The sequence below is a fragment of the Pleurodeles waltl genome, chromosome 1_2 (assembly GCF_031143425.1).
Source record: "Pleurodeles waltl isolate 20211129_DDA chromosome 1_2, aPleWal1.hap1.20221129, whole genome shotgun sequence".
NCBI classification, from domain to species: Eukaryota; Metazoa; Chordata; class Amphibia; order Caudata; family Salamandridae; genus Pleurodeles; species Pleurodeles waltl.
In genome coordinates, this window is record NC_090437.1 from 978532308 (window position 1) to 978558230 (window position 25923).

Genomic DNA, 25923 nt, shown 5'->3' on the forward strand with positions numbered 1-25923 from the left:
GCTGCTCAACAAGTCCGATGAAACCCTGAGCACTATTGCTAACAACGTGCAGTTGAAGACTGCACACCCGTGCCCGGAGATCACCATTATGTGTCACCCAGGGAACACCGATGTCTGAACAAAACATTGATTGGGGACTTGACTAACAGAGTTTGGTGGGACGTTGTTGAAATTATGACAACCCCTTTAGAAAATCTGTATATCAGTCTGAGGAAGCCTGTGCTATAGGTCACAGAACTAGTGAAAGCTGCTTCACGTCACCAGAAGGAGCCGGCACCTCTGTTAAATCTAGAGTTTCTGTGTGCCTGTGTAGCACACCCATAGCATTCCTAGAATACTTTGGTATGCTTAGTACTGATTTGTGCTGTGATTTAAGTGTGTCTCCTTTTATTAAAAGAAAAACACTGGACTGCCACTAATCTTTTGTATACATTGTTTGACTAGTCTAAGTCTATTTCCCACACTATCTCCCGGAGACACCAGAGTCAAAAGACCCCAATGCCATGGGTGTGACCCAGTAGCCCCTCCCTGCCCTGTGTCCATGAGAACAGGATCTAACACACTTAAGTTGAAACAATAGATTACAAGGTTACTATTTATTCTCTTCAAACAGGTACTGGTCTCGCCTACTTGTGGAGCTCGAGTAAAACAAAGCAGACAAAAGGTTTCCAGGCACAGCAGATATATTAAATTCATACATTTACCTACCTAAGGGTGATCTAAACAAAAGGTTAATCTCACCATATCATATTGCCTTTAGTATTCTGATTCTGATTAGTGCTTAAGTGGTAGTTCGCTCAATATCATCATTCAGAGCGTACATAGCTAAGATGTCTGTATTCTATTGTAAGCAACATTTTATGGTCACATATAGGCTTTTTTTTTTTTAATAATGGCCTGTCCCTTTGCAAAACGGTGATAATGTTTATTCAAATGTGATAAGCGTATAAAATATTTAGAAGACAAAATACAAATCCAGAATCACAGGCGAAGCACACTCAGTTATAGAGCCCGATTTTAAACAGATACTAGTGAAAAACACATTTGAACACATAAAAAAACAAAATGGCAAGAGCACAATGTATAGCCTGCCCTGGTGCCTTTATATTAAGCAAGACATTGATGCGTACAGCAGGGCTGTGAGGCAAGAGGTTTAAAAAGTAATGTCACAAAGTCTATTCTCTATACATTTTATATATGTATAAATGGACTATGAAACAACAGAACTCCGTGAAATTATAATTTTATTTTAAAGTAAAAATCACATTTAAAGCAATACCCAGATCTTTTTGCACACTGTTACTTCTTAGAGCCATAAAGAGATACTGAATGGCGTTCATACATTAGAGAATAAACACACTGAGCTTCAATGGACAGTGCCTGGTCTCGATATTAAAAGTGTCACAAAAGTAAGAAAAAACGTGTTTGCTCAAATATATATAGTACACCATGATGAAAGGCAAAATGCACCAGGACCTGTAGTGATAAATGTCTCTCATAAATAATAGTTTGGCCATCTTAAGTCATACCTTGGAGCAAATGAGAGACCTATTTCAGAAACGGTCTGTAAATCTGCATCCCTTGGGTGTATATGAAATGTGTGAGAAGTCTCAGGAGGTAGTACAGGCAAATTGTTTCTCTTCTGGACCACAGAAAATTCGATGGTGAAGCACCGGCCTGCAAAATAATGTCTCCATGTTCTCCGTTTCCTTTGAGATTTGAGGCTTGAGCTATTAATGAGGCAAGTACTCCTGGTTTCATCTGTAAAGCTACTCTGAAATGCTGGCGAAAGAGTTTGAGTATAGAATAATAGAGCAAATGAACTTTTACTTCCAGTCAAATTATATTCCTTGTTTTCTCCTTCACAATCTTGTGATTCACAGATGACCACAAGACGAGAGCCACAGACAAGTCCTAATAAGAAATGTATCCTAAACACCTCCAACACCTCCCCACCAGAATAGACATAAAAACAAAACAATTACAAAATAACATGAAATAACATCAAAAGATCTGAATTAAAACATGATGTGACCATGCTTCACCTTCCAGTTACTTAAAGTCAACTTTGAAAGTGCTGATGTGCAGGTCCATTTCTTTAGTAGGAATTTACAAAACAAACACTTGTCACATGCAATAATGTGAAGTATCTTAATTATCATTTTGATCATGGATAACACTGTATTGAGAAACCATTTTGCACAAACCCCAAAGGTCATATTCATTTGCATCAACTTAAATAACTTTGGCTTTAAGATCAAGTCTCCTGCTTTCATCCTTCAGACGTTAGGTTTGGCAACACGTTCTGCATAAAAGTCACCCCACATACTTGTAATAACTAGTACTCTGACTGAGTAGGTTCAGCTTGTGGTAACATCGTCAGTCCTTAATACCCTTGAGTACTATATAGCTGAGACCACAATATGTAAATATTTCTAGAAGAAAACTGTGGATTACAGGTAAGGTAAAGGGTGCTGTGAGTGGTAATAGGGGGGTAGGTGCTTAGACAACAGAAATGTGTTACAGGACTTTCCGCTGAGTTCTGAATCCAGCAAGTAGGTCTTTACGTCTGATCTTAAGAGGGATAATCTCACTGAGTAAAATAAGTAAACCTAGATTTAAACTTGGAAAAAACTAAGAAATACCTGACAATTTATGACAGTGCAGTTCAATATTACATCTTTTTTGATCGGATTGGCACTGTGTACACTAAATACACAGGCAAGACTTGACATTAGGAGAAAATAGAAACTGACACCAAAAAATAATTCGAGTGGAAAGGAGTAGGATCACAGGAACAGAGGCAAAATAATGGAGGCATATCATAAATAATAAAAAGAGGGCTCAGTAATCAAAGTGGGAAATGAGGGAGAGCTGTACAGCCCGCGTGTATAAAAACATCTGTACATGTCTATAAACACTATACAACCACTATTTTATCAACTCACAGTCCTTCATAGCACAAGGGAAAAGTTGAGGATGTGGTATGCAATAAACAATGAAGCTCTAAAATAGCTTGACTGTATGCGTTCACGTTGCAGACAGGGGCAGCTCCTCCTTAAGGGCAGAGGATTGGTTACCCACCCCACCCTCCGCCAGCAGCAAATCCTTTAAAAGAAAAGGAAAATAAACTCTGTTTCCTTTTCTTTTAAAGGGGCAGGGCCACAGGCTGTGACATGCACTGAAGGGGAGTGCTCAGCACTCCCCCTCAGAGCGCAAGTATGTTTGGCCGGCCGTCTCAGAGCAGCGTCAGGATTGGCCGCAGGGCAGGCTGGGAGCTTGTGCCTGGGTGCAGCCAGCCAGCAGGGAAGAGGAGCGCGGGAGGGCGTGGAAAAGGTATGAGGTGTTTTTTTAAAATGTAATTTATTTTAAAGTTTATTACCCCCTCCGCTCCCCCGCGTGCCACCCCGCTCCTTCCACAACCCGCAAGCCGCTCTTGGTTGCAGATACGGGAAAACAGATGTTCTTGTTCTGGTGTAACATGATTAAGTATTTCAAATTCAAGCACTCCTTGCATAACTAAGTTGTAGCTTGATAGTCACAGTGCTTTGGTAATATCTGAATCTAACAGGAGGAGGCTCTTGCTAGCCCTCCATTCACGTCCCAATCATTATAGCCAAGGACAAGTCATCTTTAGAGCCAAGATGAGAATATTTGGCTGGCCTAGTTATGTGGAAAGTATGAACTTGTACTTGCACACCTTGGGCCCAATTCATAAGGTACTTTAAGGCATACTTCTTCTCATAGTTTTCTTACAATGACTTGAATGGATTTAGAACATTTAAGGGGTTCACAAAATTCCTAAAACATATATAGCTGAATCTACAAAAATTGTGGATTTATTTGCATAACTCTAATTCAACAGATGATTGCATGTGTACAGTTATCAATAAGGTGCAACTGCACCTTACCTTGTTTCCTTATGACAAAACATCCTCATCAACTCTACCTGTGAACATGCATTTGGGGATTTATCACACCTCATGTACACACCTGCTCCAACAAACAGAGTTGTAATGAGAATGGAACAATGCACTGGAATATCTGCGAATGATCACAAAATTAAAAAACATTTCAAATTATCACCATCCTGCCCCTTCCCTATGAACACCCATTTTTCTTACCTTACATGTAAACTTAAGGCATAGGAAATATCCAAAAGCAGTATATTTTCCACTATTGTACTTACATTCACAACATTCCAATAATTCTGATTCAAGAAATACGATATGGCGTTTAAGAATGTTAATGCAATGTTAGTTCTCCTTAGAATTTGTGAATCGGGCTCCTGACATTAAACAGTGGTTGTTCTTTCTTGGGACTTTCCATGCACACATGTTGTACTCTTGTTGATTTTGTGGTGAAATATTTTCATACATGGCTTCGCGGGTGTAAATTATCACATGGATAGTATGTTTACTGCGGCATAACCGACTCAATAAGGATGAAATACTTTTAAAAGTTTTTTTACAGCACTACCAATATATTTTCAGTTATGTTTAAGAGTTGAGAAGACAAAAAATAACATCGAGGTTGCCTCAAAATAAGTTTTTGTCAATGTTATATCATCAACCACAACATATAAACAGGGTAATAGAAAATCCATCACAGGTATCTTTTTGGGGTTTACTTTGTCCAATGCATTAATAATGGATCAGCCTACAATGTGAAGTGCAAAACTCATCTTATAGTTAAATACCTGCCTGCCCTTCCACTCTGACCATCTTAAAGTGACAACAACTTCATTTGTGCAGGGTTTTTTTTTTTTACCTTTCTCGCTTCAGGAAACACATCTGGTCTCAGAGTGGATACAGCAACCCTTTCCTAAATTTCATGTTTACCTTAAAAGTTTTCAAGAGTTCATTACATACATAAAGAATATGATCTTAGACGTTTATGCAATTTGGATATCAAGAAATTATTTCAGCTAACATTATATTTTAAAAAAAACAACACACAGTAGAGTTATAAAAACTTGCTAATATGCTCCACATCGAGAGAAACAGCATTGCCATTCACATTATTTTAAGTGAGGTCTGAGGTACTCTTGAAAAGTATGAAGCACCACTGAAGATGATTGATCATGATGAAAAGACCCGCAAACACATCCCGTCAATTAGAGTCCTGTTGGGAGAAATATTCATAGACATTAGAGTATGTTTAATGTTGCGTATGAAACAAGTTACACACAAATCAAATATTGAAACTGGTGCTATTGTTTTTATGTTATTGGATGCATTTCTATTGAGTGGGTCTAGTAAAGAGGAGTAACTAAGCATTATAATAGAATATACGCCCAGGAGTATGTTGTAACAGTGTCCACCCAAAGGTTTGCATAGTTCATTAGTGCAAGAAAATGTTGTGCATTTGGGTGGGAGTACGGCAGTTACTCAATGAGGCAAGTCTTCAGCTTCTTGCAAACTCAAGAAGAGAGGAGGGGGCTCTGATGTGTAGTGGAGGTCATTCCTAGCTTTAGGAGCAATGTGTGAGGAGGCTTGACTTCCTGTCTCTATTTCTGTGTATGTGTGGGATGTGTGAGAGTAGGAGTCTTGATGAGCGGCAGCATCTGGCTGGTTAATGGAAGATGTCATTGTTTGGGTAGTCTGTGTTCTTAGGTGCTTTTCCTGAGTGGGTCAGGCGTTTGAGTAGACGGCATTTGTGTATTGAGCCCCAGTGGAGCTCCCTGAAGTGTGGTATGATGCAAGTCCTGCATGGAAGGTTTGGATGAGCCTGGCTGCTGTGTTTTGGATGGTTTGTAGTCTTCTGGTGAGTTTTTTGGTTACATCGGAAGAGAGAGCATTCCTGTGGTCCAGCCTGCTGCTGACCAGGGTGTAGGTGATGGTTTTTCAGATGTTTTGGCGGGTCATTTGAAGATTTTGCTCTGCATCCTCAGAATGTGGAAGCAGAAAGCTGCAACAGCGTTGACTTGTGTGGACATGTCGAGCCTGTTGTCAGTGATGATCCCGAGGTTCCTGGCATGGGTACTGGAGGTGTGTGTTGGCCTGAGGTAGACCGACCAGCAGGTGGAGTCCCAGGGTGAGATATTTCATCCAAAGATCACTACTTCTGTCATGTTGGTGTTGAGCTTGAGACAGCTGGACTTCATCCAGGCAGAGACCTTGGTCATCCAGGTGCTGAACGTGCTCCTTGTGTCAGGGTTTTATCCGAGAGGGATAGTATGAGTTGTGGAATTGTGTGTTGTCACTGTATCAGAGGATGTTGGCATTTTGGGAGCGTATGACATTGGCTAGTGGCGTCATAAATGTGTGGAAAAAGGTGGGACTGAGGGATGAATACTGAGGCACTCTGCAGATGTGTTTCTGGGCTTCTGAGGTGTACTGTGTTAGGCTGACCATTTGAAAGCAGCAGATCCAGTGGACAGCAGGTCCTTGAATGCGATCTCGTGTAGGTGTCTGATGAGGGTGGGGTGTGTTATTGTGTCAAAAGCTGCTGAGATACCGAGAAGAATGAGAGACACAATTTCTCCTCTAAGATCACAGAGATGTTGTCTGTTGCGGTGGTAAGTGCTATTTCCGTGCCGTGGTTGGGTGCGAATCTAGACATGAGTGACATCTAGGAACTGGAGGTTAATGAAGTGGTCGGTGAGGTGTCTGTTGATAAGTTTCTATGAAACCTTGGCTGAGTATTGTAGGAGGGAGATTGGTTTGTAGTTGGGGAGCTCAATTGGGTCTGCAGAGGGTTACTTTAATAGGCTTCTAACTGCAGCATGTTTCCAGGTTCCCAGGAAGGTGTCTGAGAAGATGGAGGCATTGAGGATCTGGGTGAAGGCTTTGCTGATTGGGGTGAGCCCCTTATTGAAGAAGTGGTGGGTGCAAAGTTCTGATGGAGCTCCAGAGTGGATGGACTTCATGGTGATGGCAGTTTAATCTATGGTGATGCTGGATGACGGGGCCAGGGCGCATCACTTGATTGGGGTGGGTAGACTTGCCACAATGTTAAAGTGGTCAGGTTGCAGATCGAAGTTGCCATATATCAGTGCTTTATAGAATCCTCTTGTGAGCGACTGTGACACCAAATCTACCGGGGATATTGTTCAACATTCAGAAATACTATCTGGCATTCATCCAGAGGCACTAATCCATCTAGAAGGCCTTAACTGTGAAGGTGTATTCAATAAAGATACCATGCAGAAGTAAACTGAGTTGCATACCCCGCTTGAAGCACAGTTGAACATTTAAGAAGGTTATGTGTTACTTGTCCAGAGGTGGCAGAGGCTCCCATTAAGAAGCAGTTACACCATTCAGGCATATACCAGGAAAAAGCATGATCTTATATGGAGGTTTGGACGAGTCTGGGAATTCTAAGTGATTTGTAAAAATTAGAGTACAAACCTCTTTCTCGATAAATAATTATGATTGCTTTTCAGTGATAATGCCTTGCAGTAATTAGCTGGAACATCAAGGTCAATATTTTTAATGTGATGCTGATTTCAACAAGTATTAAGTGCAGCCTTCTTTTTCTAGGGACAATGAAAGTGATCTTGTTAGCACCATCAAAAATAGGTCATTGTTTGTGGTGCCAGTTAAGCATCAACAACTGTTTTGTTTTTCAAGAAAAGACTAGATTATGTGGATCAGCTTGATGTAATAGAAACAAAATGTATCTGACCAAGGATCCCACTGACACTGTCACAAGCGTACACCCTCAGGTGTAGACATTTTGCTCAGTTTCTAGTTCCAAGATCTTTAATTCTTCATGCTGAGCCCTCTCTAAGTAAACAAATGTTTGGTTAGAAAATTCTGAATAATTTAAATATTAACATTCTTTTGTAATTATTATGCACAATCTCAAGTACCATTCTCCTTACCAGAGATATGAAAACGAACGGTCACCTTCCTCCTGGAAGACCTGGTATTACCACAAAGGGTGCTAGTGTCTCAGTTAAGGACCACCGTTTTTCCCATACTCAATTTTAGATTACTGTAGCAATTTTATATGACTATATTTACAGCCTTACAACAAATGCCTAGTTACACAGTAGGTAAAGCTTATCCAGTCATTATGCATTCCTCAATTACGTCAGTTTCAATCAGCCTAGTCATAGACTGAGATAGGAACTGAAAGGTGTAAGTCATCATTGTGACAGTACAACTCAATGTCTGCGAAGCACAAGTTGTCCTCAGAAATCTTGATGAAAATGTTCAGTGAAAAGAACACTTCCACACATTAAAATCAATGGGGACAGCAAGAGAAAGTTGCTACCAGTACTTGCCCATCTGAGTCAAAAGCAGACACTGCACTAGTTTGACTAAGGTTTTATCTGAAGACCGTTAAGAGATTAACATTGAACCTCACTTATTTCACTGAAGTCAATAACAAGTTGCATTACAGAAAATCTCAAGATATTGAAAGCACCTTTGAGATGCCCAAAAGATCTACCAGATGCCACTCAGCAAGTCTCAGTTTGTTTGATTTACATAGAAGTATCTCTAGGATTGCCAAGATATTCCTCAATCTTTTACAAGGCAACTCTTGTAAATGAAGGCAGAACTTAAGATAAAATCAAGCAGGCTAGGTTGTAAAAAAGCTTCTGAACAGATTCCAATAACATTAAAACTTAGTTACCTTTATTAGCATAGTTCTAACATAAGGATGGCAGCAAGATATGCTTCCTCATAATCCAGAAGCAATCCTTTCTGAAATGTAATTCCTGGGCAAATAATTAACTAACCATACACCATTAACCCACTTACTTGGTGTTCCACTTCGTCTGAGAGGGGATGGACTGCGGCTGCGACTTCTGGAAGCCTGTTGGATTCAACAAACAACAGTATAAGACATCAATTAACTAAGGGTTTAAGCTAAATGGTAGCATTGTGAGCTGTTGCCTGAACCTATTAGAAAACGTTCTCCATACCTATATCACTTTACAGTAAAGTGTGGATGTAGAGATGTAATGAATGATTGCAAGCAAGCAACACAACTTGGCTGTTTACTTTTAGACCTGGCTTCACAATACAGTTGTCTGCAAGACCTATGGTTACCATTCTTTAAAAGTTGGCTTTGGCTCTGCCCACAGGAGTATTACTCTCTCACCTTATGCGATTGATTGTTTGATGTATCATTCTTCATCCAGTGGTGTGTGTGGAACATAACACATACAGGGCTATTTTCCCTCTCAGTGGCGCACTCAATCATCACACATTAAATTATTTAACTCATTGATGCATTTTACACTGAATGCAAGCTTTTTGTTCTTTTTGTACTGCAGGATATTGTTAATGCTTTTGCCAGGATCAAAAGGCTTTCCCAATGCTTGTTCTTTTCATTTATATAGTTTTACATAATGCTAGCATGTGCCCTGTTGCCATTTGTAGCCAGGGTCACAATATAAAGTCAGTAATCTAATAAAGGACCATTTTGTTTACTCCTGTGTTACAGTGATGCCTATTTTGCTTATTTATTCTAATATTCTAATATGTGACTTTTACTTTTTTCTGTTCTTTTATGCTGGAAACATAAAATTGCCTGAAAATAAATATCTTCTCTAACACACGGTGACTGTGTGACATGAAAAGAGAAAAAACTCAGATCAGATCCAATATACTGGCTAGTATGACATGCTTATATGCTTGGTCAATCTAGTCTTTGATGTAAAAAGTACAAATGAACAAAAGTTTAATCATTTTTAATCAATCGGGATATCGTTTCCATCTGTACAAAACAAAGACCCAATGGGAACATAACCAAATGTATTAAGCTGATCAACGTAGCTACATTTGAGTGTTCACACTTTGCATTTCTTCTTGATAACTTAATCGTAATGCAATGCTAAGAACCCAGCATTTCACTGGAAAAAAATAATACAATAGCTACAGTTCTGTATACTGTCTGTTAAAGACAATGGGAGATAGGCAGAGTGTGCACATGACCATAAAATCACTGGTGCTCCCACCCTCCCAAACTTGCATTTCCCCCACTCTTTTCAGAGTCAAAGAAAGCACTGGGTTTACACCAGTCAAAAAAAAGCAATTAGTGAGCAGAAGGAAACACCTGCATCTGTTATTTGCAATATTAAAGTTATCCAAACTAGTTCATTTCCCTAGTTAATGCCATAGGGAGATGCATAATGTTTAAGATAACACGAAGGAAAGATTTTTTTAAAAAATCCATGTATATTTTCTCCTGTGCAGCTAGATCTAAGATATATCTGCAGCAGATGTCCAGTATCTCAAAGAAATGAGACAAGTCGATTGATTATGTTAAATATTATCACTATAAGTATTTTAATAATGTATTGAAAGGGTCCAGTGGTTATGGACGAAACTGTCCTTCTAACAAGTCCAGAGTACATGATTTTTAAATACTAAATTTACAAACAAAGCAGATTGAAACTGAAAATACCCACCATCCTCTACATTATGAAATAGCAGAAACCATAGAAAGTGTTCTCTGTTCATTCCCTGAGTAAAACTGCAGACCTCTCTTACAGAGTCTCTGTCATAAACCCACAACGACAAATCTATTAACGAGTTAAGAACCCGTCTCTTCCTGGACTAGTCACACATCACCACCCACACTGGATGCTGGGCCTACAACACCTCTTGATTTATATTGATCACCCACTGTGAAATCTCATTTGTACAAGCAGCAAGTGATATATATATATATATAAAATGAGGAAAGCATTTTTATACCGAAAGGAGTTGGTGAAGGTGTTTCAAGTAATGTTTGTTTCATTAGTATCGGGTGCCCTAATTACAGTGACAGGCTTTAGAATGCTCAGTCTAGGCAATGGCTGAAGGCATTTCAGCTGAACAGAAAAAGTTAAAGAAACCATAACATACTCTTCAACAGGTCAAAATAATAACTTTTGATGTTGCATGTTGCTGAGAAAATTCTAATTGTGGCTAGAAATAGAGCCAAAAAACAGTAAATGGACAAAGGCCATGCTTCAGTAATCCTCTCAAAGGAGACCAGAAGGGGGAATTAAGGGCCAGCCATCAGAAGCTGTGCCCTCAGCAATAGAAGGTGCAGCCAGGTGCCCTAAATAAACACTAAAAATGTTTTTAGGGGAAGCTATGCTGCATATCAGACCCTTTTTTCACTTTCGTGACTATGTTTTAAAAAGAGGTATATCAAAAATGTGGCAAATTCTGATGGGCATATTTGTATATCTAAAAAGAGAAATGTTTTTCTAGTAAAATAGTGTTCAGGCATCCCATTCATAAACAGGAATACCTTTTCATTCAGTCATGATCCTAAAATGGATGGTAAAACTGCACAAGCCACTTATGGCAAACTACACTAATAAAAGTAAGTGACAAATAGATCAGCATTTTTCAAAGCAATGTAATCATCACTTCAATGAGATTTGAAACAAAAATAAATCAATTCTTATTCTCTGATTATCAACAAGCCTCACAAATATTATTTCACATAACTCCCAAGAATTGATTTGAATTTATGCCAAAACAGCTTTTACCTCTAGGCATCATTTGCATAAAAACATATCTTGCACACTCTAAACACATGGACTGATTAAAGGAGAGTCTAAAGTAGGCATGAGGAATGGTTTCTGACCAGGTTTTCATAGTATCAACATGATTATCCTGAAAATCCAGCCTGGATCCAGTCTTTGTGGCTTACGTTGGGCGCTTCCGAACTACTATGGCACTTTGTGGCAAACAGTGCAAACCATGGACCCTGGGCATATAACCTCGAGCCTATGCACCTCAAACTAAATATTTAAATGAATTAAAGTCAATGGGTTTTTAAAGAAGACACATTTATACATTTTAATATCAGGGGGTGTCTCTTTTATACAAGACTACAACGTGGTATGGTTCTCATGAAATGAACAGCAATGATATGATGAGGATTTTCTAAAAAAGGGGAAAAAAAACATACCACGTTGCAGCAAGGGCTGGCTGAACGAGATCGAACCGGGCTACAGCTTCTACTTCTGCACTTCCCTGGACTCCACTGCAATGAATAGTAAAGGTACAAATGTATGTAAAGCAGTTTCAAAAGAAATAAAGGATTTCAAGGATTTCCCACATTCATAACTCAGCAATACATCTAGTGTTTGGGCATATATTTTAATATAGTAAATGTTTTGTGCACCTTCACCCATCTTCGAAATAGGTTAAAAACGAACAATTAATACGGATAGGCTTTGTGCTCGTGATACTTGTTTTCTCTTTGCATGTGAATAAAACATCAGGCGTCATTTAGCACACATGTTGTGTTATGATCGTGTGAACAGATTTAAAATGAAAGGGGCTAAACGTTCTGCGACAGACTATATACCTGGCTGCATAATTAATAAAGAGCACCAATGAATGTTGCATGATACAGAACTTAAACTTCAGAAATATACAGACACACACACACTCACATCAATATGGTAATGGCTGGCTTCATTAAGGTCCATCAGAAATTATATACAACCATTGGCAAAGCTAATAGGTCTGGTGCTGGCTGCACAGCCTTTTGGCTTTGTCAATGCTAGTTTTATTTTGCCAAGCTTTTTGCAAATCTTTGTTGTTGCAGAAGCTGCTGCGATGTAGTCAATCTACAAAAAAGAAGATAAAATAAAAATATCTTTGGTCTCTAAAAGCATACATTGCCATCTTTAACATCGTGTGAGCTTCCCTATTTAAAGGAAAGGAATACTTTGTGTGTGGATGTGCTCCGTGTGAAAGGACATCATGTTATTACTCAGAGTGAAGTTGGCCAATAGCTGAAGTGGTCAGCCAGACTGCCCCATGCCGAAAGCTGTAGTGGGTGGAAGAAAAATGTGCATGCCACAATAACAGAGAAAAGGACGAAGCAGGCTTGCTGATAGCCCCTAAAAGTAAGTATGTTATATATATACAGGGAGTGCAGAATTATTAGGCAAATGAGTATTTTGACTACATCATCCTCTTTATGCATGTTGTCTTACTCCAAGCTGTATAGGCTCGAAAGCCTACTACCAATTAAGCATATTAGGTGATGTGCATCTCTGTAATGAGAAGGGGTGTGGTCTAATGACATCAACACCCTATATCAGGTGTGCATAATTATTAGGCAACTTCCTTTCCTTTGGCAAAATGGGTCAAAAGAAGGACTTGACAGGCTCAGAAAAGTCCAAAATAGTGAGATATCTTGCAGAGGGATGCAGCACTCTTAAAATTGCAAAGCTTCTGAAGCGTGATCATCGAACAATCAAGCGTTTCATTCAAAATAGTCAACAGGGTCGCAAGAAGCGTGTGGAAAAACCAAGGCGCAAAATAACTGCCCATGAACTGAGAAAAGTCAAGCGTGCAGCTGCCACGATGCCACTTGCCACCAGTTTGGCCATATTTCAGAGCTGCAACATCACTGGAGTGCCCAAAAGCACAAGGTGTGCAATACTCAGAGACATGGCCAAGGTAAGAAAGGCTGAAAGACGACCACCACTGAACAAGACACACAAGCTGAAACGTCAAGACTGGGCCAAGAAATATCTCAAGACTGATTTTTCTAAGGTTTTATGGACTGATGAAATGAGAGTGAGTCTTGATGGGCCAGATGGATGGGCCCGTGGCTGGATTGGTAAAGGGCAGAGAGCTCCAGTCCGACTCAGACGACAGCAAGGTGGAGGTGGAGTACTGGTTTGGGCTGGTATCATCAAAGATGAGCTTGTGGGGCCTTTTCGGGTTGAGGATGGAGTCAAGCTCAACTCCCAGTCCTACTGCCAGTTCCTGGAAGACACCTTCTTCAAGCAGTGGTACAGGAAGAAGTCTGCATCCTTCAAGAAAAACATGATTTTCATGCAGGACAATGCTCCATCACACGCGTCCAAGTACTCCACAGCGTGGCTGGCAAGAAAGGGTATAAAAGAAGGAAATCTAATGACATGGCCTCCTTGTTCACCTGATCTGAACCCCATTGAGAACCTGTGGTCCATCATCAAATGTGAGATTTACAAGGAGGGAAAACAGTACACCTCTCTGAACAGTGTCTGGGAGGCTGTGGTTGCTGCTGCACGCAATGTTGATGGTGAACAGATCAAAACACTGACAGAATCCATGGATGGCAGGCTTTTGAGTGTCCTTGCAAAGAAAGGTGGCTATATTGGTCACTGATTTGTTTTTGTTTTGTTTTTGAATGTCAGAAATGTATATTTGTGAATGTTGAGATGTTATATTGGTTTCACTGGTAATAATAAATAATTGAAATGGGTATATATTTTTTTTTGTTAAGTTGCCTAATAATTATGCACAGTGATAGTCACCTGCACACACAGATATCCCCCTAACATAGCTAAAACTAAAAACAAACTAAAAACTACTTCCAAAAATATTCAGCTTTGATATTAATGAGTTTTTTGGGTTCATTGAGAACATGGTTGTTGTTCAATAATAAAATTAATCCTCAAAAATACAACTTGCCTAATAATTCTGCACTCCCTGTATATAACTAGTAAAATAAAAAGGTCTTGCCTAATGACAGATATAAAATTGGACGCATATGATGAGATGAAAGTTAACTTTTGCATCGGGCATGTAACTAACTTAAACATCACTCGTTACACCAGTCAGTGACCTACGGCATGCCAGAAAAGAGCGGCCTATTCTTGGATGAAATCCTTAAACCATGAGTGCAATTATAACCATGACTAAAGAAATTCTGTTAATTGGAGATTTTAAACTGGACTGGCCTGAAGACAGATGTCCCTCACTCGCCTGCAATCAGTCAAAAGTCTTGAGCAGATAGCAGAGCCCACCTTGGAGTATTTCAAATAAAATCAAAGTAGCAACCCTATCAGCTGTGGTGGAGTTGTTTGCTGATTACTCCATAATTCTAATGCTAATGAAAACACTGCCTATCCTTCTCAGACAGTTCCAACAAATTAAGCAAGTTCCATCTATAAAAGTCATACAACACAACGCAGGTAAGCTCACAATACACGATAAAGTCCTAATATAAGCCCATTATGTAAACATTACCAATAATATAGTGTTAGGAGCACCACTCACAGATACAAAATACACCCAACAAGTGTTCAAATTAGAGCATGCCAACTTGAAATGCACAACCTGAAATCTGTAACACAAGTGTTGTTAGTTCAATACCAAGGAGGTAAAGACTTTGGAGTCAATTACGACTTCAGCTGTCCGCCGAAGTCCCGACGGTCAGGTTGCCACCAGTGTGGTTTCCTTCCCTTGGGCCCCATTAAGAGTTTCCTGCTGGCCCAGCGGAAAACAGCCTACAACATTGATGCCAGCTCATACTAGAGCCAGAGGCAATGCTGTAGTAGGCAATGCTGTAGTGCGTAGGGTGCACCAGCAAAGCAGACAGTGAACATTGCAACAGGGCTGACCGGGGGGGCCCTGCACTGTCCATACACCCTGTCTCCGCCAGCATTTACATGGCAGTGCTACCACCATGTAACCACCAGTGGAGAAGGGACTTGTAATTCCCAGGGCAGTGCTGCATGCAGCACTGTCCTGGCAGATTAGGACCGCCAGCACTGCCAGTCCCTCCTGTGGAAGAAAACTGGAGGTCCGACCGTAGCGCTACCGCCACAGTTGTAATGTGGCTGACAGACCGCCACACTGGCGGCGGCCGTCTGACCGCCACCACAACCCTGTCGATCTCAGAACCACTGGGGTCGTAATGACACCTTTAGAATGTGACACAGAGGAGAACATGAAAAATCAGATAAGTGGTCCAAAATGATGTACTATTCCAATCAATTTCAATGAGACAAACAACCAGATGAAACATTCAGCATTTTGAACATAATGGCTCAGCCATATGCCATGACAAAAGTACACAGCTACAACATATGATGATCTCCTACAATTTGATTATAGTGAGTCAAAATCCACAGAGGCCATACCACAAACCATCTCCCTATTTCATCATACCAACATTGCCTTCACAGGCAACTTTATTGACACTGAGTCCCATAAGTGTGGTCAAGATAAGTGACACGGCAAATATACTTAATGTCACTGAAGACTGTGACATATTGCTCTAACCACTAAGGCACAGATAGGCATATCAGATTCCCAAAGCAGACAATGAGGACATGCCTCTTACTGATCCAATCAGAAAAAAGATAACGTTGCACATCCCATCCTACTGCAACAAAAGCCACAAGGAGGATATAGGGTAGAATTTATTTAATGGTGGATCTTGCTGAACAAGGGTAGTTGGCATGTCAAAGGATAGGGACAGCACTGGATTGAACATGGTTATTCCACCTTCAACCAAGAACTCCATAAGTCCCAGGAAGAGGAGGAACTGATTGATGAGTGATTTGTGACACTGTGCTTTCTGAAGACAAGTTGGTCTTATATCTTAAATCATGTTTCAAACAAGGGCTATGCAAAAAAACTTACCAAAGCACCTCTTTTTGTAACCACCTCCCCCTTCACAAGTACTGAGTCATTTTCAATCAGTGCGGGCCACACATGGTAAACCACCAGAGGTGCTGTGTAGTCAGAGTCATAGCTACGACGGTACCTATTTCAACAAAAGGATACAAGGGGCATTCAACAAAATATGCATATATAATTGATACTATATTGTGATTGGAAAATCTTAACAATAATATTTTGTGTCATTCTGTACAAATATTGTAATTTCTCTATTAACACATATCCAAATGACTGATAAAAACATTGCAGACTTTTCAATCTCTTTCCCACCTCTGCTACACCGTGCAAATGGTAGATTCCCCTTCAGTGGATAGAAACATCAAATCAGGTGGCACCTGAAGTCACTGCAGTTATATTTATTTCTCAAAAGACTTGCTAACCCAGTTGCTCCAATCAACACACCATTCATAAATACTTTTTGTGAATGACGTCTAACACTCAATGCATGATATGTATGTCATCCCTCCCTTGACAATACTGACAATGGTCCCTAGGCACAGTAAGTTTTCAAAGTATTGTCATTTTGCTGTTCTCAGTTAAATTAATAGAAAGGATCATAATGTGGCAACTACAAGCCCGTTTAAATATTTACAGAATTTCTTGGCCTGTTCAATCAAGACTGTGCCCACTCTATGGAATCCACACTCTTCTGGTAGCTGCTATGGACAACCATCTTTCCATTATGGATGCCGTGGCTTTGGGATCCTGTTTCGTCTGGGACTTTAGGCAGTCTTTCACACTCAACACATCAACATCTTCCTTTGTCTATGTGCAGTCCAGGTTGGTGTTCATTCCTTCCTCACAGTGAGATTTCCAGTTGGTTGTACCAACACACCAATGTTTCAGCCAATAAGGGGCATTTGGTCTTTGGCGGTCCCAAGAATCAAAGTTTAGCTCTGGGATTATTGTTCATATGCACCATGTGAGGTGAGGTGAGGTGAGGCTAGCTACAATAGCTTGTGAATGCAGACCAAACTCACCTTTACCCAGAGGCTCTCAGAAAACATCTCTAAAGACCTTACTTACTTTGCTTACAGTCAATCTTGATGAGTGGATGGACTCACACTCTGAATATTTTGAAAACATATTTAATTAAGTTTAACAGATGTTGATTGAAGAAACAGATGCCAATCTGTGCTCTTCCGGCTGCTGCAAGACCTTCATTGATACGTGGATGACTCTTTTCTCACCAGATTCAGAAGCCATGTTTAAACATTGGCTATTCAGTCAAAACCTTGTTTGCAGGGTAACACTGCTTGCAAGAAATTATTTAGGGAACACCATGTTGGAAGAGGTTCTTCTATTGGCTGATTGGTCATGTAACCAGTTTATCATGCTGCACTGACTTTCTAGGGTATGCTTTAGACATGTTTTAAAGTGTCTAGACTTGCTAATTTTCCTATGATAAAGTAAAATCTATTTTTTATAAAAGGCATGGCACCACATGTCTGAGGGCCCCATTATGAGATTGGCGGGCGGTGGAGGCCGCCCGCCAAACTCTCACTGCCATAAGGGTGCCTGTGCGGCCTGAACCCCGCCTGCCCTATTTTGAGTTCCCCACTGGGCCTTAACATTGCAGCCTGCTCTTAATGGATATGGCTGCAATGTGGCAGTGCCGTGGGTGCAGCAGCATAATTCGGGCAGTGGAATGACTGACGGGGCTGTGCATGGGGTCCCCTGCACTGCCCATGCTAAGTGCATGGGCAGTGCAACGTCCCAAGGGGCCCCGCGAGTCCCCCATTCCGCCAGCCTCTGGACAGGCTGGCAGATGGGGACTCGTAATCCCCAGGGCAACGCTGCTTGAATTTCAACTGCCTGGCGGTGCGGCGGTTGGACCTTGGCAGCTCCGCCATGGTCATAATGTCACGGTCGGACCGCCACTTTGGCGGCTTCCGACCGCGACCATGATCCTGGTGGTCTGGTGACCGCCAGGGTCATAATAGGGCCCTTGGTCTTCTATCACAATTTCCAGCTTGTGTACTTTCCAGCTCAAGGTTTACAAACAGAACTGACTCATAGATGGAGGAGGTTGTTACAGAATTTACATTCCTTGGCTCTTGACATGTAGTTGATGGTTTTACCGTTTCACTAGGTGGTAGTACTACGACTAGAAATAGGGATATACCACCAATATTAATTTTAAAGTGTTTTGTATGAAGCGCTTAATACTACACTTCTTCTGTTTCTGGTCAAATTATGACAGGCATAGAAAGACGATGAAATGTGAGCGATACTTTAAATACCCAAGTGATAAAGGTAGCAGGCAATACAACTACAGCTGATGATACTAACACTAGTATCCCTACCTACTATGGTAATGTAATTTCATAAACAATGACACTGCGGCAGTGGGTGGCAGTGAAGACAATATGATGCTAAGTGAAAACATAAACAAACAATATAAGAACAATATTAAAGGTCTGTTTACAGAAAGCAAGCAATCAGAAGAATCCAGTAAACAGGCGATGCTCCACAGGGGGGACAAACTCAAGATGGACAGCCTCAGACAAATAAATCAAGCAAATAACAATCAAGAAACTGTGAGTAACAAATCGCAAAGCCAGTGGTAAGCAATGGGTGAAGTGCATTCCCAGGGAAGCTTTAAGAATTTCCACAAAAAGTTGCTGCACTGACTGGTAAATAAAAAAATTGACTTAAAAATATACACTACCAAAATATCAATATCCGCTTTTAATTCCGAAATCCAGCCTAATGTTTTTTCTACTTATTGTTGAACTAGGTAGATTTTCTATTGAAACTACAAACCTTTGATATTTGGGGATAAGTACTTTATGTTGCATTTAGGTGTATGTTAAAACTATTGAGATATTTATGTCTTACTGATATTTTGGCTCTTCATATTTTTGAGTCTATTATATTTTTTCAGTCTGGTTTTTCACTTTCTGTACCACTTATAGTATTGTTGAATTCTGATTCTATCAAAATCTCTGCAGTGAATGAGTAGTAATGTCAGAAAAGAGGTATTTTTGTTACCACAGGCAGTATCAGTGTAGAAAAACACAGCATCCCGAAAGAGGAAAATGGTGGCTGTAGATTCAGTTCATAATTTTTACCATAATCAAATAAGACTGATAGCAAAATGGGTTTGTTATTGTTCCACTTATTTTGACGATCAGAACTTTATAGTACATACATAATTCATTAACTTAACAATACCACTTCTATACAAAAATGTACTTGGTTCCACTTACTTGCTCTCACTATAGAGCTCACCATCTGAAGAAAATGCTATATCAAGGGGTGCATCCAAAGTCTGCATAGCAAAGGCAACGCGGCACACCTCTCGGATGAAGCTACTAATCAGAATAAAGTCCACTTCAGGCGGGAATGAAATTTTAGGATTGACATTCATGGCACGAATAACATCCTGTAAGGACAAAAAAATGATAAATACATGACTACAATATGTGTGTTGCATTTGGTGTATTAGAACCCTAGATGTTTAGTATTTTCTTGAGTGAGAACCAGTAATAAAAAGAAAGAAATGAAAGGTGTGGATTTTTTTTTAACTAAAAGTGCTATCACTGGTATGTTCCAAAACATCTTCTTGAGTGTGCCTTTCTTAAAATGTTTGCATAATTCTATCTACTGCAAAGGATGCGGATTTGAAGTACAGTATCCTAGAACAAGCAAGTATAATACCATCATTATAAAACCAGACAGCCACATCAAAATGACTCTTACTAATGGGAGGTGTCTGAAAGACTGAAGACCATGCATTGAATGTACTGAAATGGAACAAAAGAAAAGCTGAAAGACCTTGAAAATCCTATGTTAACACTGAATCACTTATTTTGAACTGAGTTGCAAAAAAGATCTGCATGCAAATCTCTCCTACATACATCACTATACAATGCATTCTTAACAAATTCCTAAAAGCTGAAAGACTTACACTGACACTAGCTTGAACATCGTACAGATCCAAGTTGCGAACGATGTAATCAATGACTGTGTCCTCAACAGACTCTGGCCCACTATGTGTCGGTGACAGAGACTTCCTCACGCGGAGTTTGAACTGTCTGAATGCCGTCTTTGCTGCATGGAAAGACTCCTGTGCACCACACAACACAAATAATATACATTTTACCAACAGAAGGTGTTTGAGATATCGAACACATTTCAGCAACACAATTCAAGGAAAAAGATTTGTGCATGACTTGTCAGCCTGTTCACATTATTCTGACAAATAAATAAAAGAATTACGGTTGAATTTTAATATAAGATAAACAAATATTGTTTTGTAATGATATCTTATAAAAGGAACATGAACATATTGTGACTGAGTTACATTTTCCCCATGCTGTAAATTTAAGAACAAGCAGCTGGAATTTAAGTTTGACTACAAATGATTAGAAAGGGCTCTAAACTCCTCCTTGCACACTTTTTTGTCTGAGCTTCCAAACAAAATTTAATTTAGGAGTGGCCGAACAACAGGAGGAATGTTAACAACATAATTTCACACAGTCTTAGAAGCATTCTTGTGAAACATATAAAGAACCAATTTATCTTAAGTTAGCAGGAAGCAACGTGGACTTGTTAAGAACTTCAGTTTACTATTCCCAACTGATATCGATGCACATGATTAGTGTTGAAAAGAAATTGATTAATATTGTGTGGTCAATAATGATTTGCAAATGATAGGGTAAATATAATGATGATAGGAGTCAACTGCTGTATTCTGATGTCTGATGAATATACACTTGACTTAATGATGGAAAGCTTAATAAAAAACAAAGCATGTCTTTTCCATGCATGGCAATTAATGCTAAATACCCTGTTCAAAGGTTTACAATAGGGTTAAGATGATGGGATACCAGACTACTAACTGGGAGGCCAATCCGGCACCTTGGTTTCTGTGAGAGTACAGGAATTACAGAAGAGCTAAAGAAAAGGTGAGCTCCTGAGGATCCTCCAATGAAGCTCTTTCTGAGGTTTGAAAGGCATGGTCTGATTTAAGAAAGAGTAAAACTTGGGGATTAAGATCCAAAACCGATGGCATCCAAGGCATATTACCACATAAGGTTCCTTGAGTACCCAGTGTCTGAAAACACAAAGACATCTGAACAGGTGTGTCTTTCAATTAAATACTGAATTTGTATGTAGATTTTTATATCACATTTGAAAAGGCAGATGAGTTACTTGAGGTGATCATTACAACAATATTAATTGTTATAAACGTTATGATTAGAAGAGCTTTCTATTTACCTTCCCATTCTACACAAGTGCGAGAAGATATTAGCTCAAAGTTTAATATACCAAAGGGTACATCTGAAGCACTGAATCAACGCCTGTCAAACAAGTATCATATGGCAGCATTGTGACTAAGCATATGTGGGATAGTAGGAGTAACTGTTAGAAATTGTCTGGAAGTCGATGGGAACCAAGATGGCCGCCTGACTGGTCATACTACACCGCTGCTCTGACTGATTGTCTGCGTGAGATCACCCCTTCGGGGTGCCTGCGGTGTTGGCTGGGGCGAGCGGAGAGTTCCCCCCATGTCCTCATTTTCCCTTATCGTTCTGGTGTCATACAGTATGAGAACAGCATTCTAGATGTCTCTGGCTTCTTAGAGAAATACAAATATGATTAATTGTATCTACTCACTGACTTGGACAAGGAAGGGTATAAAACCTCAAAGGTTTGTGTTCCTTATATAGGCTGCATTTCAGATGGAGAAAGACACTTATCTGTAGACTGCATTCAAGCTATCCTTAAAATATCCACCACAATGTACTAGATGTGTACCCTTTAAGACATAGCTGATTACTGTCAAAAATAAATGTTAGGTTGCTTCACTATTGTAAACTGCCAAAATGATCTAAGAAAAGGAAAGACCCCAGAGCCTTTGCTTTTGCCTCTTTGAAGAATACTTTGTCCTCAACCCCTGACTTAGGTTTGCCTTTCCCAGGTGTACTATACCCAAGTGGGTGAGCTTGCTCCCTTTACCAGAGCTTGCATCTATCAGAGTGTCACCATTTTCACCATTCAGTGTGATGCATGACTTTGGTGAACTCTGATTGCAAAGGGGCTTCTTCACTTCTGGAGGTACACTAATCAGAAATGGCACCTATGTTAAACATTTTTTGATTACCACTACCAAAAGAAGAAGCTGTAGTAAAATACGCTGCTCACCCACCAGTGTTTGCTTGACATAGTGTCCCCATCTTCATATCAGTTAGTATGAATGCCCCCACGCCACTTGATTCCAGTGTCATTTATATATGTTACTCAACCCTGAACACCCTATGACTGTTTTGAATGATATTACTTTCCTGCAATTGCAAACCCAGATTTTAAAAAATGTAGTGGAAGAAGCACAGATGCTTATTGCTGGAAGGTAAAGTAGTTGTCCCAGGAAGTGTTGCACGGTCATGCATGCTTTTATCATGTAATTGCACAGGAAAGCAAGGATTAATACCTGCTTTTAACACACTTTGGTTTGTCAATGATTTCCCTCCCACAGCTCAAGAATACTGTCATTCAGGTGCTATTTATCAAGCCTTTAATGTTATTAAAGATGTGAAAACCCAGAGCGGACCATCCTACTCTGTGAGAACTATATGTGCACTTGAAAGTTTATTTTTTAAGTTAGATGCCACAATGCTGCCCGTAGCAATATGTACTGGTAAATAGTTCTGGGGGGACTTGTTTTCATTCTGCCGAATTACGGGCAGTGGAATGCGCAATGGGTGCCGCTGCACCTGCTGCAGCGCTACATTGCCGCAAGCTTGATCATGAGCCTGCTGCAATGTTAAGGGCCTGTTTACCACATGGCCGGTAGGCAGAAACACTTTTTCCGCCCACCGGGCCTGCAGTGAACTCCAAATAGGGCCGGAAGTGTTTGGACTGCAAAGGCAGTCTCTCGGCGGGTGGAGTTTGGCCGCCCGCCAAACTCATAATGAGGGCATATATTTCACTTGTGAGTCGCTTTAATTAGAAGAAGCCAATCAGCCCGGAGAGAAACTACAGAAATAAGACATACATGTGGCTGCAGAAAGACTGGTCGGCTTCTATACTTGCTATGTGGTACATGCCATGAGGCACTCTGTCATCTCACACTAATTTCCAAAAGAAACGCAAAAAAGTGATTTCAAGGACAGTACATTTTTTCCACAATACCTTTTCCCAGCTATAGCACTGGTGTCTCAATAAATAAGAAGAGTGCCTAGAGTTTTAGGGAAGTTGGCAAACACCTCCACTGATGCTCTTGAAAGTATTACCATTGAACTGTCACATTGCAGAACACAATGGATCTCACCATTGTACTTGCAGCTAAAGGTGATATCTGCATCAGTGTTGGAACTGAATGATATTAGCATATCTCCAACAATAAGCTAACAATGCATCATCCAGCTGAAAATATTTGCAACCAGGTTAAAAGAACGCATTGTATTGATGACGATCCAAAAATTATCATCAAGCCTGTGGTCAGGGTTTGTTTGCAGTTAGGGAATTAAGGTATTAAAGCCTGGTCTCATGATTCTTGCAATTACGTTTTCCCTCATTTTGAATACAGAGTAGATATTAGGGTCCTACTAAAGGTTCTTGCTCTGAAAAAGACTTTGCCTACTCCACCTCTATCCTTTTTGTATTCTGTCAAAATGAAGAGGTAAACTTGTGTATTTGAGCTAAAAGAAAGTGAACAAAGCGAAAGTCAATAAATAAATGCAATGACAAATATCCAATACATATAAGACTTTCAAGGTTATGAATAGCACAAAAGTAGAAATTGTAGAAAGTCAGCTGTGCTAATGTTTTAATGTGTACCCTGCATCAGCCATCTTTCTTAGGCCTTTCTAATGGATTAACCCAAAGTGTTTACCTTGTAACTACATGAGATTTGTATCTTGGTACATGAAACATGTTTTTGAAACATTCTGTGCATCCAGAAGCGTTCTCCTGTTTAGATACAATTGAACAACATTTCTTTTTAATTTCTGAGTTTCTCGTGGTATCACTCGTGCACCTCATAATTCTTAGTCACATGACTCCTAATCTTGGTGTCTTTGTGACATGCCATAAATGTGCATGCTGCTTTTATCCCAGGGGATAGGGTGTAAGGTAGGAGTAGATGGCTTGATTTTTGACATCAATGCTTTTTAATAATTTTACAGGCTCAACCCAAATGCAGAGTAAAGAAGCTTACTTCAAAACCATACTAGCCCTAACATTGACCATGCATGATAACTATGTGGATTGTTGCAATATAAGTGGTCAGTTTTCATGAATATTACTATAAATGCTAAAACATGCAAGAATGTGCTTAACCATTGTTTTCCTTCATACCGTTGTGGCGATAAATAGAATCCTCTGGACCATCTCCAAATCGTCAATATAACGTCTCAGCAGATTCTGTGCATCTAGACGCTCATTGGCATAAATATCATTGAAACGAGATACAAGGCGTGCATGACGTGATGAATTGGTGAGCATGGCCACGGTAGGAGACTCCGAAGTTCTAAACTGAGGGCTAGGCGATCTGCTGCGATGGCGTGTGGGGCTTGTAGAACGACTTCTTGAAAGTCTGAAAGAAAGAAATGCATAAAAGTGTCACATTTGCGGTTTCTAATCTGCAGATCATATACGTATCACAACAATGAAGATCCAAAAACAGTACTCAACATGAATCCAACCAATAGCCTAAAATCTAGATTCCCAATACCATAAGGCTATTACAGAAAAACTGTAAGTGCCATCAACTGTTTTTTGTTTAAAACAATCACAGTGATTAGGCTACTGAGAGGAAATAGGAAAAGTGTTGTGCAACAATGATACCAGAATAAATTATTGACATTAAATGATGCAACAAGTTCCAATTCTTTGTTTTTGTTTATCAATGGTGCATATTTTTTGGATTTATAGCAAGTGTCCTGGAACATTTTTATACTTATAAAAACACAAGTACACTGCTTTTCTGTGGGTACGCATGAGTGTGAAGCAGCAATCCTTGAAGCTCATTTGAGGTCACTTTAATAGAGCCTATGAACAGTACACACTGAGATGGTGTGATGGATTATTTCCACACGTTTTGCATCTAAGACCAATTTAAGACAAATTATGTGTTATTTTGGAAATCACACATAGAGGGAGTATTAGTAATCCAGGAATATTTTTAAAAAGAAGGAGTCATAGGTGAGATTCATGTCAAAGAGTACAATGCATTAGTGAGATTGAATATGTAGTTTGGAGGGAGTTGGCATGAACACTATCAAAAGTTTGCAAAAATCTGAGGTGGCAAACCTAAGAGAGAAGGTGTCAAACCATGGACAATTGAAGTCAGATATTCCTTTAGCCAGGAGAGGTTGTTAAGTAGATTAATGGGCCTCTTTGATAAGAAGCCCTCATATGAGACAACTATGCCTGATCTTCAACAGTAGCTTCAAATACATCATTCAACATTTTAAGCAGTGTACTTCTGACTTCATGGGAAAGGTGACAGCTAAATGGGAGTAGGTGATGTTTGTATTGGGTAGTCTTGATGCAATATTCAGGGCTGACACATGAACTAGAAACTTTAATGGAC

General features: G+C 39.9%; 1 protein-coding gene across 5 annotated transcripts in view; it reads right to left on the reverse strand.

Moving 5' to 3' along the window:
* Nucleotides 1–1227: 1227 nt before the first annotated feature.
* Nucleotides 1228–25923, reverse strand: part of SPATA18 (spermatogenesis associated 18) — a 151182-nt gene continuing 126486 nt past the window's right edge. For all 5 annotated transcript variants that reach the window (XM_069201418.1, XM_069201408.1, XM_069201401.1 and 2 more), the window contains 7 exons: nucleotides 24687–24924; nucleotides 20293–20451; nucleotides 19592–19767; nucleotides 16341–16464; nucleotides 11872–11946; nucleotides 8715–8769; nucleotides 1228–5124 (listed from right to left, as the gene is read on the reverse strand). In XM_069201418.1, the coding sequence (XP_069057519.1) occupies nucleotides 5117–5124; nucleotides 8715–8769; nucleotides 11872–11946; nucleotides 16341–16464; nucleotides 19592–19767; nucleotides 20293–20451; nucleotides 24687–24924 (835 nt within the window). In that variant the 3' untranslated portion in view covers nucleotides 1228–5116. The remainder of the gene's footprint in view (nucleotides 5125–8714; nucleotides 8770–11871; nucleotides 11947–16340; nucleotides 16465–19591; nucleotides 19768–20292; nucleotides 20452–24686; nucleotides 24925–25923) is intronic.